The sequence below is a fragment of the Vanessa atalanta genome, chromosome 25 (genome assembly GCF_905147765.1).
Source record: "Vanessa atalanta chromosome 25, ilVanAtal1.2, whole genome shotgun sequence".
Classification (NCBI taxonomy): domain Eukaryota; kingdom Metazoa; phylum Arthropoda; class Insecta; order Lepidoptera; family Nymphalidae; genus Vanessa; species Vanessa atalanta.
The window spans coordinates 3,180,453-3,200,049 of NC_061895.1; the positions used below are offsets into that span (position 1 = coordinate 3,180,453).

The 19,597-nt window shown below is 29.7% G+C and overlaps 1 protein-coding gene across 5 annotated transcripts in view; it reads left to right on the top strand.

Moving 5' to 3' along the window:
- The window catches only part of LOC125073652 (protein pangolin, isoforms A/H/I/S), a 147,845-nt gene that overhangs the window by 44,218 nt on the left and 84,030 nt on the right, over window positions 1-19,597 (top strand). For all 5 annotated transcript variants that reach the window (XM_047684557.1, XM_047684558.1, XM_047684559.1 and 2 more), the window contains exon 3: window positions 19,440-19,503. In XM_047684557.1, coding sequence (XP_047540513.1) covers window positions 19,440-19,503 — 64 coding nt within the window. The remainder of the gene's footprint in view (window positions 1-19,439; window positions 19,504-19,597) is intronic.

The window sequence follows — 19,597 nt, forward strand, 5'->3', positions numbered from 1 at the left end:
TGAGGAGAAAAGTTAAATGAACAATAACTTTGTCGAGATATTGATTAATCTATATTTATTACGGATTCGAAAAAAATAATGCGTTTTGAATATTAGCGAAGTTGTTATCGGAACTTTGGAAGTAAAATAAATTAGGATATTTGTAGTTAAGTTGTATAGTATTTAATGAAAAGTAATGTAGCACAGCTATAAGAAAGTCATATGGAAGAATTATGTAAATCTGTTTGGGATATCATCTTCGATTGGAATAGGGTATGGAAACATAGATTTTATTTTATACATCGGCCAATAATCACTCTTGGTTTGGCTTAGTCAGGCCTGTCTGGATACGATCCATTAACTAATTATTCGAACGTCGAACAGTATGACTTTGTTTAGTTGGTTTTCGATTTGGAGGATGAGTGCACCAGTGTAATTTAATGCACTTAGGTCATACGGCAGCAAGACCCCGAATGGGTGGCGTTTTTGCGTTTAAGAAGTGGTCGATACTTCTTAGGTTACCAGTGTATATGGGCGAAGACCATTAGGTGATCAAATAATGTAATGTCTCTTTATAATATTAGGAGGGATTTCGGAAGTTTTTGAAGGCTTTTGGAATGCTTATTTCTTCTCGTCTTGATATCCAGATATCCTGAAATGGCACTGTGTCTTACGAGTTAACAAATCGTATTTAATTACGTTAATATGTAATACGTATGTTGATACTGAAAGTGATTTGACGTCATGTCTATTTACTCCAAGAATATTGCTATAATTGAGTCGATTTGCTGTGTCTTGGGGGGAAATTGTTTCGTTGAAAACTAACGATAAACAACTCCATAAGTGGAGCTGTAACCCCAAGTACTTGTAGTTGTACATACATTAGTCAACAGATAACATAGTAAAGTAATTTTAAATTATATTAAAGGCCTGTAAATGTCCCATTAGTGGGTAAACAGGAGACTTGTAAAAACTTGTAAATTATTTCTTCCTGCGTTACGAAATCAGTTTTCTGAATCCTATATAAATGCAATTTGTTCGAATTGAATTCCCAATTAAAAGTTTCATAGTCATCAAATAATTTTAAAACAATACTAAAAAATAAAAACTATCATATTATGAGTAGTTTCTCATCTTATAAAGTCTTAAGACAATTTACCAAATATTTTAATATGAGCAGATGTACGACGGTTTGGTGGACCAATGTGTGAGTTCGAGGGAGGTCTGCTGACAAGTGGTCGAGCTAACAAGTCGAACTAACTGGGAAATAAAAGCGCGTGATCCACACAAAAACGCCTCGGGTGGTGTAACGTCAGCAGCAACATGCAAACAATATAATTATCATATCTTAGTTAAACTTGAAAAGATTTCACGACCTCTTTTTATTTAAATTTGTTTAAATTATAAATGATACATATGCCTAGTGGATGGTTTGATGAGGAACGTTTTTTGATTAAATTAATCGTATAACTCAAAGAAGTTATGGAACTGATAATTATTTTGTTTCTTCGATTAGAAACTGTCTGGTTAACTGATTTGGCACGATAATTCTCAAGTCGTGTCTTCGTTCCCTTTGCTCTTAAAACCTGTTAAATTGAATGAATGAATGAATGAACAATTTACAAAATTTATATAATATTTATTATTTCTTTGATAAGACAAATGTTCATTGTAATATTTGTGAATATTGGAATCTGAGAAATCATAGTTTTGCTGACGATACTCTCAAAAATCTTTAGAAAGGGGAATATTTGTTCGTACACACGTGTGTGGCAACACCGGTAGCGTGAGCAAATAATCCTGTTTGTTCGTAAGAATTCTACTGTTTGACCATCGGATTCGGCTACCTGGCTATCTGCCTGAACTAACTACTTTCTTTACATTGAATTAGACTTAGAACATTTTACATCCTAACGTTACATCTCTAGATCACTTAACAGACTATAAAATATACATACTACTATTAAAGGAGGTACGTTATGCAAGATGGTTCGGAAGTAATTTTATTAAATTACACTTATATTCTAAACCGATTGAAATAGAACATTATGAACGATTTACAAAGTCTAATAAGTTTATTTAACTTATTATACCAACTGTACAAATTGTCGATACCAAAATTTATATAAAAAGGTAAATAAAATTAATATTATAACAATAGATAAGAAACAAATGGGTTTTGTTTACATAAGAATCACTAAAATTAAGTCCTTAAATATATACAAATATTAATATATAAAAATAGTAATTGTATCAATCTTGACCGCGTGAAATGTTAGCAAGGATGCTAACCGTTGAATCGCAATTTCGATCACCTGGGCAAAAAAACATATTATAACTAAATATAGTTATAAATCTAAAAAATGGTTAAATAGAAACATTTGAAAGAACGCACAAGAGTTTAACCTTTCAGTCATCAGTCAATAATACATTCTTATATAGTAACCTATGTGTTAATCCAGACTATAATCTATCTATGCCAAATTTAATTCAGATTCATTCAACTCTGAGTAACAAACATCCATCCATCCAAAGATTATATATAATGTTATTTAGAAGATAATCCATATCCTGTTATCAAATCGTTTTTTTAGAAGCGACTATGTTCGTATGTTGATAAAGATTATTACGAAGGTATATATAATGCATCTTGTGCATTAGTCACTCGGATGATTACAAATACATGAACTTATAAAAGAATTTAAAAGTTTTAGAGGTGGTATCTATTTAATATAAAGGTGGTATCTATTTGCAATAAAAATATATTTTTTTATGTAATTTTCACTTTTTAACACTTTTATCAGGAAAATATGTATATTTTAGGCATCAATTGGCCCGAATTTTCAGATTTGATTAAAACAATATTTAAGTATTACTGGTATATTGCTACTGGCTAGACATAGATATTATACATTTTAATAAATTCAATACATAAGAATAACCATCGAGATACCCAGTAATAAGAACTCTGAATTTTCATTAAAGATTGTAGTTACAAAGTACTGCTCATTTTTTATATGCCTATAATTTCAACTCCTTGCTTTTTTAGGTATTATCATACTAATCTGTCAATTGAGCACCTACACAAGGTATGCCATATATTACGTTATGCCTTACTGTATAACATTTCATAAATATAAAACATAGAAAAGTGTACAAAAACCAAATAAATTAAAAAGACCTCCCTGTATATAAGAGTATAAATATACGATTATATAACAGTGTTTCAAATCAACAGCCGTATCCAAAGATACTTCATCTGTAGCTACGATCGGATTGCCAGTCATGCACCCTAACGAACGTCAGACGAGATTTCTCTCGTTCCTATAAAGGATTATTTTGTTTGCTTTGCCTCTATTGTTACATTTCGGTAGTACTCGACTGGATTCTTTTTATGTATTCTCTTTAAATGAAATGGTTTTAATTATTTGCGGGTAACGATACGGCTGAGTGGATTGGAAGGAAAACCTATAAATACGGATTCTGTTAATGTAAATATCACGAAAATATTTACTCGGTGGTATGGCTTTGTGTAAGTCGAAGTACCACACACATATTCTACCACCAAACGGCAACATTGACTCTCACTAACTCTGAGTAAGAGTCAGTATAACTCAATATAACAAGCACTAGGAACATATAACCTTGGTTGGTTGGTGGCGCATCGACAATGAAAGTATGGTTAATTATTTCTCAGTGTCATTATATTAAATAAATAAATAACTTTTACATCGGTTTTTATAATTGATAGAGTACATATATTGATTACAATTTTGATAGGATTTAAATTTTTCGTATTAATTATTTTTAACAGCCGTCCCGAATAGTTTTCTGTGATCGTTATCAGGATAGTTAAATCCGTTTACAATCACTGTATTCAAAAAAAGATTTAAAAAAAATGTTTTGGCATAAAGATGGCATAAATTTGACATATTATACGTAAGCACTCAAATGACTGGTGAAATCAAATAAATTAGATATAAATTATACTCTCATTAAACATTAATTAATAACAAAAAGATTGTATAAATAGCGTGGAGTTACAAGTAATATTCGGTGATTTAAGCCATTATATAAGTTAATTGTATTTAATTAAAATATTTACGTAATTTAATTGGTGAAAATAAGTAACTACATACTGACTTTATTTCTACATTCATTAGCTTTACATGACATCATTTAAAATGGTTTAAAAATACATATACAATAGAATGCACGCGTCATATTTTGTTGCTATAGGATACTAGCAAAACGCCCAGACTTCGCACGGGTGCAAAATATTTATAGAAAAATTAAATGATATTAATAAAATTTACAATTTTTTTTTGTAGAATTTGTTCCTTATTTCCCCCTACAAAGAAACAAACAAATTTGACTTTTTTTACATTCGTATATATCTATACGAATGTTAAAGAGATATGTTACATACATTTTTTTACTTTTATTACAAAATAAAACACTTAACTCTATTACAAAAAAATCGTAATTGTTAACGAATTAAAATCTCCAACACTAATAACTCTCGCTCTGAGTAAAAACTAAAGACGCTTGCTTTTTATCGTTTTCGTTTTTAAAAAGCCCAAAAAATTCAAGTGCAATGCATGCCATGTGCAGAGGGAAAGTGGACTCTCAAGAACAAGAAACCCTCACGTCTAATTTGTGACAAAAACTCCAGCACCGACTCAAATTTTGTATTCTTTTTATTTTTGATGTTCTCTTGTTTTAACTATGTCAGTCTAGAAGGATAATTCAGTTAAGTGTTTAAATAAAACGCATTTGTACCAGCTTTTTCGTTGATTTAGATAATCATTGGAATTTTAAGTAATTTTTATGTTAATATCTTGTTCTTATAATGACGGGCAAATGGGCCCAATTGGAATCTTTAAGAAATATCAATTATTTCATACATCTTCAACACTACCACGGAAACTAAGATGATACTCTTGTCTTTAATTGACACACTCACCATTTAAATCGGACATATCGGACATAGTCATACGAAGTATTAAAAGTAATAAGTAAGTTTTCATAAACCTCAGTGTCACCAAATATAAATAAATATGTTACTGTAAAAGCTCGAACTAAGGTAAAAATCTTAAGATTTTCCAGTAAAATCTAAGATTTAACGACATGAGTTGGTAAATGTAAATATTTATTATAAAGGGACGACTTGACTTTTACCATTCCAACCTAACCTAACATGTAAATCCTAAGATTCACAAAGTGAATGATGGAAAAAGTTCGAATCTCAAAGTTTTATGGACATTTACCATTCATAATCGGTAAATCTTAGGATTTACTGGAAAATCTTAAGATTTACCGTAGTTCGAGCTTTTACAGTAACATAAACATATTAAACAAGACGATTCTATTATATTTTATAACGAGAAACAAGCAATATAAAAACGATTAATTATAATTGTATAAAATATTACTCCACAAGAATATGATATAAAGATTCAAGCTAAAATATGCACCTATAATTATTAGCATTTGTATAATAAACTTGCGTGTTTTTTAGAAATAAATCTATACTTTTAAAAAATAGTTAACGACGATTACGACTTATTCGTTTAAATTTATAATTAAATAGATAATCCGCGCCGTGGGCCGTTGCGTTATATAATCAAGCTTCTCAATAAATAGGCTATCTAACAGGAAAATATGTTTTTTAAATCAGATTGATAATTATTGCTGAGATTAGTGTGTTCATAAACAAACTCTTCATATTTATAGTACTATTAGATTATTATATATGATAAATAAATTAGATTTTGGTTTAAAAAAAGAATATTATATCAAATGTTTTTTATAACATATATTATTACTTTTCAATGTCCTCCTTATGGGCTGGTGAATTTTTCCTTACATTATTTAACATATAAAAGTTTATTTACGGTGGTTTTTATAACAATACCTGACTATTGTAATTTATATGCCATATAAACGAATAATATTTTTTAAACCTTTGCCTTTTTAAGAAGAAAAATACACATAAATTATTAAAAGAAAAAGAAAAAAAAAACAATTCTTGGCAACCCTTGAAATTTTTATCTAAATCCTTCTGAGTCCGTGATTAAGAAGGACATGTCTTTTTCAACCGTAATCTTAATACAACCTTGACTAATGTAGAGCGATGACTCTTAACCATTTATAAATAAGGTTGAGTTTTGAATGAAATAACCTTTTTTCACCTAACGCACATCTTATCTGCAGCGCTTGCGCATGTCCTGGCTATCTTTCAAAAGCATAATATTTGGGTACTCGTGTTCACTGACATGTATATGTTTAGACATGGCGTTTAAACAGGCAAGAGCTTATTTATTTTTATATAAATAATACTACTAATATTTCAAATATTAAAGTTTTGCTACTCGTGTTTGTTTTATATAATATTTAAATACATATACTCTGGTACTTATATTTAATTTTTCTATATTATCAAACATTATAACAGAAAAAAACCGGCATATATTTTTTTTTCTTTTATATTTGAAAGGGAAAAAACGGACCGTGTTCCAAAAAAAAAACAATTTTCCAACCAGTTAATAAACGAAGGATTTCTTAGGTAACATAAAAAAAGACATTCCAATTGATGTCCACCTTTTTAAAGTTGGTTAAAAAGTAACCTACATTAAAATAACCACTATTGACACTAAATATGACAGTTTAAAAATTTTATCACAGATTAAAATTGATGACGGAAAAGGTTTACATTTACGGAATACATTTTTTGCCCTGTCTATATGATTCATATCTCTTGAACCGTCTTATCTCAGCATCGTCTCGTACTTTTTGTGAATTTCAAGCAAAATAAAGGTAAACAGAACAAGGTAGACCCATCCGGTGTTGAAGTGGCGATCGTGGGGACAATTGTTCGAATATTTTTTTTAAACAATACATTATTATCTGCTGTTACTTGTGTTAGAAGTGTCTTGAATTTGTTTCTTTCATTGTTATTCATTTGTCTGTAACTCGAGAATCTTTTTTTTGGTTATGTTTTATTTATTTAGAAAGTTTGAAAATATTTTTTTATAAATCTTTATGTTTTTATTTAGAGGTAACTGTAATGTCATTGTAATACGGAATTTGAGTAATTCTATATAATATGTAGTGTGTTATTTATATGAAATTCTCTGTTATAGTGTATTGGTCTATTCGACACAAGTAAAAGTATTCTCGAGAAATACCTACAGTTCGAAACAGCGTCCGACCGTATCTGTAGATAACCGAGAACCTAGTTAATTACACCTCCTTATATGTCATAGACTACTAATAGTTTTACCCGCCATTAACCTGATGAAAACGCAAAAAATCCATATACCGGAAACGAGCAACATTCGACGGATGATTTATCGGCTGTCCAGCCTTGAGAAGTTTCAGAGTATATTCTTAATTACACGTTAACCTGTCTGTATTGATGTATTAGTCTTCAAATGAGTCCCGAGCTTCGAGAATAATATCGAAATAATGAACAAGGTATTAAGAAGAAGTGAAACGTGAAAAACGAACTGACTCGCTTCAGATCGAATGAGTTCATTATATCCCAAATTTTGATTTTGTTTTACTAGAATGGCATCATGACGGTACAAAGGGTTAACATTTTTTTTTACAATTATAAAATTCCATTTAACGAAAACAGCTACCTACTGCCATATAAGTTTCGTGTCACAATGCAATTTATAACTTCTTATCATAACTGCCGCGAACTTAATGATATCTCATTTACTGAAATCGCTAAGGACTCGAAAAAGTAAAGTAATAATACTTTAAGATACATATTTGTTTATACTTTTTTTTTCAATTGTCTTAAGGTAACAATATAAATACTTCCTTGATGAGAAATCTTAATTTTATTAAATACATAACTTTCATTTAAACAAAAATAAATATCGGTAATGGAATATCTCCGAGTAAAGGGTCGAGAAATCAATTTGTCCTTGTAACCATAGACAAACATTTTATTACCCAAAACACGTTGACTCCAAAAACTAATGAAGGGAAACGAACAGTTACACTTAACAAGGTTTTTAATACCGATGCCGTGTACCACGTGTTGAATCGGAGGCGCCATAAATACAGTACGTCTGCGCAAGCGCAGGTACGCCCGCCAAACGAGATCGGTCCTTTTTTATAAAAAAACAATCACACCGACCCGATTTACGACCTTGTTCTCAACACATTATAGCTTAAAATTGTTCGTGTTTAAGGGTTTGTTATTTCCATAATTCACTTTGTGCTTTCTCGCTTCTGAAATAAAGCTCCTTTTGCGGAGTGGCGCTCCCTAACTCCGAACATCTGCGGTATTCTAAATTGAATTTTAAAGTAATGGAATAAGAATGCGAGTTGTTTGGATAATTGGTTATTTTTTCTGGTCATACCAGATTTTGTTTTATTTTTTCTTTTGTTGTTTTTTTTCTTTTGTGACCTGGCCCGGCTACGGTGGGTGTTTTGCGGGGTCAGCGAGGATAATAACTGTAAATTACCGTCGTTCAGTTTATTGAAATTCGCTGGACGTGCTCTAATGGGAAAATTTTAGTATTTTAGTGTCATTTTGAAGGTGGGCGATTGTTGGTTACGAATGTTAAGATAACATCTTGGTATTTAGGTTGGATTTTAGAACGATTCGCAACCGAAGTGATTGTATTAAGGAATTTTCGTCCCTATCAAAAATAAGTTTTAGTTAAGAGTAATATGTATTTAATCAATTTATTACGAGTATTTTTAAATTATTCTTAGATACGCGTTCTTGTCGATAATTCTGTTTTCAATGAAATTTTGTTTGATTTATTATTTTTTTGCTAACTGTAGGTAGCAAAAAAATAAATAATAATTATAAATTTGCTTTCTTATTGGACAAATCTTCGGAAGTACATCATGTATGTACTATTTGCAATTTAAAAACTAGAAGAATTCTTATTATTTTATATTTTTTGGCGAATCTCAAGTTAGCAGTATATATCAAATATTTTATATTATAAATATCAAGTATCCAAATACGTCTACATTATAAATATAAACATGAAATACCAAATGTAGTATGGTACAAACTAGCGAGACAAACAGATAAAGCAAACTCAGGCCAATCGCTCGCCAGGAATACGGAATCAAATACCAGCTAGGCTGATCTTCAATCAACTAGAAGAAAGAGACCGCTCTATTAAATACATAGGTGTGACGAGGACCGATAGCTGTTGAAAGCTACGTCTCTACAGTGCTAATGAGACGCGAGGGGTCTAATTACGTGTGAACACAAACATGTATACCTATTCTGATGCCTTGATACGTTTTAAAACGGTTTTGCGAACACTAACATCGTTCTCATTTTAAAAATGGAATCGAATTCTTTTATAATTATTGTAGTACAATGAAATATATTTAATTTAAAATTCGATTCCAGTCTTTTTTTCTGTGTATGCCAATTATATTTATAATGATGTCGTTAAAGTTAAATTGACCTTGTATTTTGTTCTCTTTATAAGTTTTCAGCGCTTACCCTTCTGTTTATCTAGGGTTGCTACAATCTGTTTTCCTTTTCTATTCATTTAAAACTCTATAAATATCCTCAATTACTGATTTCTTGCACACTTTATCCTTCAAACAGCCCATCCACTTTTTATTTTATCATTATCTTGCCGTATAAGTCACATCACTTCTATTATGCTATTTTTAGTAAAAACATAAGATACAATGTTATTTAATAGTATTCGAATAATAATGTTTTTTTTTAAGTTAACAGAAAAAAAGACATAATATAATCGCCAAAATACAATGAAAATTATTGAATGTCGAAAATCTGCAAAATTCATATAGCATGACGTCACTAACTACTTCCACTATTTATCTTCGAAACTCGTGACCGAAACTCGAAAATAAAAAAAAGGCCGAAGGACCGTCCTTTCTCAGAACTGGACTTGTTAGTATCACCATTTATTACACCACAGGCAACACTGAACTTATATTAAAAGACACGAAATTGAAAAGTCAATTATTTGTACACAAACGCAGGTAGTTCAAACACAAATACATTGAGAATATTGAAATAATTAATTTTAAACAACGACTTCTTATATACGGGTTGTGATTTTAAATTTGGAATTAAATCGTTTGGTATCGATATCGGTCGTGAAATTTAATACCGTAATGGGTCGTTTTTTTATTAAATATCATAATTTTTAATTATTAATTTTATGTTTTTTATTTAATTTATAAACGGTAAATCTTATTATATCTTCATTAACTACACACATAATAGGTACATATTATAATTTATATCTCATTAGGCTTACTTTTTGGTTGTATATTCAAGCACCAGTTTAGATAGTAACACCTCATCCAGGTGTACGTTGCAATGTCCATTAAAATTTTCTTTTAAACAATTAACTATCCTTTCCTTTAAACAATATACGACTCGCTCGTCACCTATTGTATGTACATTGATGATACTGTGCCAACAACCTTCACGTAAGTACCAACAACTGTTTAATGTTCCGATACAATCATACTCTCTGAACTCATAGAATACGAACAAAATCAAATATTAATTTTGTTTATATATTAATTCTCAGATTATTTATGTGTCGACAAAAGAACTAAAACAAATGAATCAACTTTATTATCTTGGTGTGCGTGACTGCTACGTTTGACAATCGTCAACTGTCATACTACTACTTACCACTTTACGTGTGTTCGTGTACTAGGCCAACGGTTGGCTACTATTTTTTTCGGCGCGTTAACAACTTTGACAGTCTTTTTAGCCATGGAAATAATCAAAGTATATTTTTAAAAGTGGTAATTCGGTATTACGATAATCATGTAACTAAGAAGAATCAGCTTAAATTATTATACTAGAAACAGTCTACCAACTTAGAATAAGATATATATAGCAATGTATTTAACTAATATTACATTTAATAAATAAAAAAACAATAAAATTTGAAAATAAAAGCGATAATCATTCCACGTTGACACCATTATGTTATTTAAATGCGAAATAATGTGTTGAATAAATCGATACATTGTCTCTCTCACACAATAAAGTATCGCATATGTTAGACAGTGACAAACGATTATGTGACAAAGCTGTAATATGGTCATCAATAATGCCGCTTAGTACAACACTTAGCGTTGTAATTTAATAAAAAATCGTTACATTTTATTGCTTATTCGCGTACGAAATTCAGCGTTTCTTATTATAAAAGCGATATATCATCATTCGGGTTCAAGGCGCGCTTTACATAGTGATTTGAAATAATTCGTATCTTATACGGGCACACGATAAACATCTTTCAATAATACTAAGTCTAAATAAAAACAAAGTAAAATTTGACCAGTTTTTCAAACAAGTCCAAATACTGCTTCTGTTATTGCGAGTGATTACATATGTCTTACGTTATTAGGAACATGTAATTAGGTACCGGGAACGTCGATACCCATTATCGATACCAATTAACATTGGGCACTTCACTTTAACTTGTAATGTTACATTGCGGGTTAGTGATTTCTTTTAATCGATAATGACGGTTCGGGGAAAATTGGCCAAATCATGTTAGTTATGTTAGCTGCCCGTGGCTCGGATGGGTGGCATTTGATTTTTAATTAGGCCCTTATTATATGTGTAACTTATATGATATTGCTATTATAAAATTAAAGTTGAGCCAATGTTTTTGTTTTTACGTCGTGTTCTGTGTAATTAATTGGGTTAAAATTATCGTTGTCCTTTCTGCATATGTTGGCTACTGAAAAGTGTTCAGGTAACATTCTCAGCATCGACTTGTGTAGACGATTGCGTCACATTATCTTGTAACGTTAAACAATTATAACATTTATTGTATTTTTTTTATTTGTTTAAATTTTTTCTTCTTTATAAAGTTTAAAGATCCGTTCGAAAAAAAAAAATGTACCATTTCGTTTTAATGTTTCAAATTATACTGAACTTAAATTAATTGATATAATACTAATTATGATAATTTTGTTTTCATTAAATAGTGATAACATTAAATAGTTTACACATAATCTTTTATATTTATCTATTTAATTATTCGTAACATGATTAGTTTACAAAGAGCCAGTAGAAAACTACAAGTCGATAGGACGATTTTGTTATTACTTAAAAAAAAAGTTGGAATTGTCGCTTTTTACTCGGGAGTTCCGTACATGGAAGTGTTTTTTTAATTGCAATTTAATTCAAAAACAATATAGTTTTATAATTACTGAAATTTTATTGCTATTGTCTACACTTGTTACAGTAAAAAAAAATGAGTAAAAATTTAAGGGGAATTACCTAATTTGGTAAATGTCACGCTTTATATATATGAGTCACGTCACAGAAAATATGTCAATATTCGCCATATATTTTTATTGCACTTACAAAGTATGGAACGGTTGACCTTAATTTAAATTAATATTCATTTCAAGTTAAAACTTGCAGCGGTTCCTATGGAATGTATCTTGATGGACAATTATCCTATTTGGTTTTTTTATTCCTAGTTTCGGAACCTTAAAAATAGAGTACCTACCGCTAAAAAAGTCCCACAAGAATTATAAATAGTTTATACGTATGTTGTTTTGTCAACCATACTTAAAGGACTGGACGGTTTGTGATGTCTATACAATATATGTATATAAAAATGGATATGTTGAGATTAATTTTTGGTACCCTAAACCGATTACCATAAAAGTTGGAAGATTATTTTTTTCACGAAGAAAGTCTTTATTTTACTCAGTTTGTATCTTATCGCAAGGAGCTGTTGCAAGCACAAAAAATGATGTAAATTAAATGACGTACGTATATTTTAGTGCTAGTCGATGCAGAAAATATTTGACGAACAAATCAAAGAAGTCATTGCATACGTTACGTAGTTCAAGTCGATTTAGTCTTAGAATTTTATAAAACAGCTAAAAGTTTAATATCCTTCTAAAATTACGTGAATGTGTGTTAAAGCGTTAGTTTACACGGCCTTGTGTTGATAAGATTGTCACTCGCCAATATAACAACGATAATCGCTTTCGGTTCATTTCATTGTTACGAAAATCTAATCTGAAACCGGTTTTAACTGGTAATTTAGGAGATTTCTCTATCATAAATGAGCCTATGATTTAAGTCATAACGCTGTAGTGAGTATTCGGTGAGTCGTAAAAAATTGAAGTTATCAATTAAATATTTGTATGTTTGTTTGTATACTTCGCTTTATGTCTATATGTACAATATTGGTCATGAAATGTAAATTTTTTTTTAACTGTTCATAGTTTTCTTATAATACACAACATACCGTTACATACATTTGTAGATAATTTTGTATAAAGAAATACTTTTTATGATCTATTGAATAACCAGACCAGAACTATTTGTAAAGACCGAGTTAGGTAACGTTTTATTCGGGTGAAACTGCGGAGCGGGTTGTTAATCTTACGGAGTTGAAGATTGTTCGAAATACCTAAAGGCACTATCAGTCCGATTTGGAACAAAAGTTAAACAGTCCTTATAAATAACACGATGTCATCATCTGAGAGCGGACCGCTACATTATCAAAAAAAAAAATTGAATATCGTAACGAAATAGCATACGTTAAACATTTTCGTTTAAGTAGAAAAATTATATGATAAAATACGAAATAAGTGGTAACATTAACAGTACAATCAGCACTGCCTTTATAAAAATGTTATTAAGCCACGTGTTCATGTAACACGAAATACGTGTTCCGTGTTAAGTGATAAGATACGGACGGTGAATTGGGGAGAATATAGATATTTTGATATTTTCATATCGACATCCATCACCGCTGTCCGAGGATTTAGATACGGATTTGTTGAGATTAGCCTCTCACTGGTGGTTTAGGGGTCAGTTATTATAAAATCTAAATCGCAAATAAATATATACATACTTGAAACACGATTCGTTAGTTTTTATTGCTTTTCAAATAAATAACAAGTTTATCTCTTAACGATTGTGATTTTTAAAATATATAACGTCTATTTATTATCTTTATACAATTCTGGCTGAACCTGCGGCTTCACCCGCGCGAAATTTATAAAACGCAAACATCCAACTCCCGTTTAACCCTCTTAGGGTACCCAAACCCCTTAGGAGTATTGTAAAATCTGTTCTTAGCAGATCTCTACACCCTATAACCTGCCAAATTTCAAGTTTGTAGGTGCTAACGTTTCTGAGATTTCTTGATGAATCAGTGAACGGTATTTCGCTTTTATTTATATATATAAGTAGATTTATTTATGTTATTTAAGTAGAAAGATTTATTACTATAAATAAGTATAATAAGCGCGTAATTAAAGATTTTTTTTTTTAAATAAATTAACCAATAATTCAGATCAAACTTGTATATTTATGTATGTCTATTCCGTTTTTTATTTTAGATTTCAATTAGTCATAAAATATTTCATTAAATACAGAGTCGAATGTTTAATTTGCAAGACTAGACAGACAGCTATTGATAGCATATATATAGACAAACGTATTGTATCCATGTATTTTATAAATTTCAATCAAATTATAACTAGTTAAATAACACACACGCATAATTTTTAAGCATTCATTATTATAAAATATAAAAAAATATATTTAAAGTTATAATTATTTTTATTTCAAAAACTTATTTGTTTAATATATTGTCAGGAACCACTTATTAAAACATATAACTTATACTTGTCCCAATATAACATATAAACATAGTTTTATATCAATACAAAGGAAACAATTGTTACATTAATCATTGTGCCACGTACAGATACATATTTTATCTCTTAATCGCTATATTATCTATAATACATCCGCCAATTAAAAAATTATATGTAATACTCAATTGGTTATATTTATGTATATGTATAAGTATGTTTTTAATTTTAGGTACACTATATACCTACCTACAAAAAATGCCCTGTAGATTATTTACTATCTTTTTCCTTGTAAAGGTTTTCTGCAAGAGTTTGCTTAAAGCATTTTTTAAATTAAATAGAATCAATTAATGTGTATATAACTTTCATTTTAAGTATTTTTTTTTCTTTCTTTCTCGTACTTTATTACAGAATGAAAATTAAATTGCGTTAAAGGTGGGTTTAACTCTACTGAATAATTCAATCAACAACTGCTAACTTAATAAGTTATATGTGTCATCTATAATACTTAACTGCTCACTTAATTAGTTAAGTGTAGTTGAGTTTGATATAACGTAGCAACTTTAATTGTACAAAATAAAAATCTATATTATTAATGTTATAAATGTGTTTGTCTGTCTGTCTGTCCTGTCGCTCTTTCACTGCCAAACCAATGAACCAAATTTGACGAAATATGGCTACTTTTTTTGCCTAACACGTGACAACCCACTCCCTAAAACGCAAGCGAAGCAACTAGTTAAAATATATTTTTTAATGTAATAATTGTTTTCGATGGTTCAATGGGGTAAGATTTCGGGTAAGGCTTTATTGTACAAGAAAAGAGTAAATATTATAATACTTATTTATTGATTGTTCATTAAGGTACTTAACAAATGAAAGGGGATGAATTATACATTAAGCATTTGAAAATTTTGTGGTATTGTATCTTCCAAGTACGCCACTACACCTAGGATCAATATTATTACTCACATATATAATAACTTTAATATATCCTCCACAAAAATCAACAAATAATTTATACACTTAAAGCTACGTCAATTTCACATAATTACGAATTTTAATGTTTAAAGTTAATTGCTTTATTTTCATATAGAAATTAATTATGCAGAACGGAAAACCGACGTACTTGAATCTACTAGCAATACTATACATGTAAAAACCGTCTATTAAAGTAGTTTCGAGTGTAGTCTTAACAAACAAAAGAACATACTTTCAGTCATATTTTTGCGAAGTCATTACATAATGATGACCATCAATTACAACTTAAGGTGCACTTAAAGTTTTTATCTTGTCATCTAGACTGGAGGAGCTAGTCGTCTTGTTTAAGGCTTTTGTTCCACTTAGTAAGCTATGAACTGCTATTCAATACTATTAAAATATAATACTATATTATTTTTATTACTATTTATATCTATATACTGCAATAGTATAACAATACCTTATGCGGATACGTTAAAATGAATATAAACAAGTCTCAAAAATTTTGAACAATTCTCATTACCTACTTAAGTTAAACAGCAATCATTGTTAATAAGTATGTGTATTTTATTGAATTTTAAGAAACATTTAAATAGATAACATTAAATTGTGTTAATTTCTAAAGGGCTTTGTGCAACCCACTCATCAGATATTCTACCGCTAAATAACAATCCTTATTATTATTTTCTGTGTATTGTATATTAGCGAGTCGTTACAGCTACAGGCAAATTACATCTTAGGTGCCAAGATTTACCAGTAAGATATGGTTAATATTTGTGAGGCTATGGCCTTTTTACCCGTCCATCTATCTCGTACTCGCTGACGAGGGAAAACGTCACGATGAATACAAGAGTTGGCTAAAATTCTGCCACGTGTGTCCCAACCTTAATGACGGCGTAATGGAATTAACTCCAAGACTTCACCTCAAGGATACCTTTACCTCGCCGTAGGATATTTATAGACTGTTATATTACTTCATAAAATGTAGTCTACCTATTAACGTTTAAACAATGTTTTAATAAACTTTTTTGAACGGAAATAGTTTATGTCAATAGTAACTTAAAGTAGCGAAAGCTATAACGCGCTTTTTCTTACTATATCCAGTAGTTGTCCATCTTTAAATATCCTTAAATTTTTTCTTTCTCATATTTATGCTAATTTTTATAAGTTATTTTAGTTATTTCTTAATGAAAACTTAAAAATGCCTTACACAGAACAAAGTAATTATAAATTTTTATAGACATCTCCTTCATTTAATTCAAAATTAGGAATTGTATTTATGAATTACTCTTCAAAAGTTTTAAGTATGCCTAACAGTGGCATTTCAGGTTTTACCAATTACAAACTCTATATGGTTAAATTGAGTAGTTAAACATTTTGACCCAAGATGAACTATCATCTTAATATAAAATTAATCTTATCTTTCTGTGAATTAACTGCATAAAGATATGAACACACTTTACAATATGAATGATTAAATATAAAAGTTTATTTGTGTGTCTGTCCTTTTTGTGTATCGTACACAATTCATCCGATTATGATGAAACTCGTAACTTATTCAGCATAAGCTCAAAGGTTCTCGACCCAAACAACTTTAGTACGTTTGTCCTTCAATATAAACGTTCGTACGAAGCCAGGTCGGGTAGCAAGTATGCAATAAAAAATATTCCAGCTATCAATCTATCAGATCATAAGTTATTTTTTAATTGTTTTCAAATATTTCATAATCATCCCGAGCACTGGAACATAACGTTACAGTTACATAAAACCATCTGCAGGCCATATATGGTCCATAGGATACAGCTGCGTTAAAAAAAATCACTATTTAAAAATGCATCTTCGAAGTAATAACAATTAACAACATTAGTATGTAACATTATGCTAAATTTAAACATAAAATGCGGATATTTCTAACAAAAACCACAACTTTCATTACAGGAGCCATTTAGTAGTTTTTGTATCGATAATTATATGCCATTAATATATTTTTAATGTATTCGCGTTGTTATAGAATTATACGAAATGTGTTGATGAACATTACAATAATGTTTATTTATTTTAAACTCTAAATGGGATGTATAAAGGTTAATTAATTGTATATCTAAATTAAAGTGACCGTAATAACTCCGCTCTTTATTTAAACGATAAAATCTGAACAAGTACTGGTACTTATATATCAATAGTAAGTATATAAGAACGAAGTAAAAAAATCATAGAAAAATCAAAGTAATATTTGATATTTAAATTGAATTCGGTAAATATAAAATTCAATTAGTACATGTTTGTAAAAAAAGAAGGTGTACTATTGTGGTCATTACTGGTTGTTTTTGATAGAATTTATTTTACTCACAGACATATAAAGTTACAATTTAAAAAATACTCGAATAAAGCTTACACATAGAATGCAGAATTTAAAATATATCGACTACCGTCTGTCATATTCAATTATGAGTGAAGATAAATTATCCGCACACTAAACGAAAATATCACATTTTTATTAAAAAGCATATATGGAAAATATGCACGGCTTTTTTTCGTATAAAATTTAAATCAGTTTACCATTGAGCCATGTTTTTCAGATCAGTGTTGATATTTATTTACATTGTAGACGTATAAATACTAAAGTTCCGTTTTAATGTGAAAAATCAACCGGAGTATAAACGGATCGGACGTCGTGGCGGCATACGTCATACGTCATACGTCATGACGCTCTCTCATGACCCCGCTACTTTATATCTGTTAAATAATATTTATCGAAGATTAATAATTGCTATAAACCAATACCCAATCATCCGTTTAACGAATGATCATACAAAAAAAAACGTTGTAATGGTACTTACCCTTGATTTGGGGAAAACACGTCCGAGTGGGGTAAACTGGTTTCCTCTATCCAATTACGGCCCTCGTAAAGATATTGGGAGACTATTCTAGAATCGTACGTAATGATATCGTCCAAATTATTTTTTATACCATTTTGGTATCGTTTCGTTAATCGATAAAAATAATTTATATTTATTTATTATTTACAACAAAAAATTAACAATAATACCCAAATAACTATTATTAATCAAAAAACATTACTTGTAGTCTCGTAATAACTTATGAAGTTGTCACAAATTACAATCCAAATTATAGGTTCAGTACAGCACAGTAATTTACTTACTAGCTATCAAATCTTTATATAATATTAATCTTTTATTTTCAATATCAGTAATCAATGTTGTAAGTATATTCAGTATAAGCAAAAAAAACTCATATCACTTAAAACGCTATAAATATTTATATCATATCGTATGATACAATAATATTCCCCATACACAATTACTAAGGTGTCGTGATTTCAACGGTCCATTGGCTCTTTAGCGAGAGGAAATCTGTTCCCGAATTAATGATAGCGGAAACATTTCGATTTGTTATGTCCATTATTATAGTTGATATTGTTTGGGGAAAGGTTTCAAGTGGAATGAATCGGTTGCCATGGCCCTGAGGGAGCGATTCGTTCGACTTTTTATCGTGTGATCTTTTATTAGCGTTAGTGTCGATGTATTAATTTCTATAATTTAACTTCACGGCCAGGTGAAGTATTGATATTTATCAGTTACGCTGCTGATGGACCTATTCTATCAATTTTTATCTGTGATAGAACTTTCTATTTCTAGAATATTCTTTTAAGCTCTTTTCAATACATTTGTCGCTTTGTTAAATGCTAAACCGTACACTATCTTTTGTTAGTATTAGGACCTTATTCATTTTATGCTTCATATATATTCCATCAAATAAAACATTCAACTAGTCTAATTAATTATAGTTACTATAGATAATAATAATAAATTATTCTTTTTTATTTTCAGGAAAAATCCGGCGAGCCTTATTCCGGTAAACTATCGGTGAAGTCGGATCTAAGTCCTGTGTTTGGTAAGTTTTATTATTTGTCATTGATAACTAATTTAATACGAATAGAAGTAGTTATGTCTTTGGGCTCAAACTACGTAGGGCTACATTTAATTGA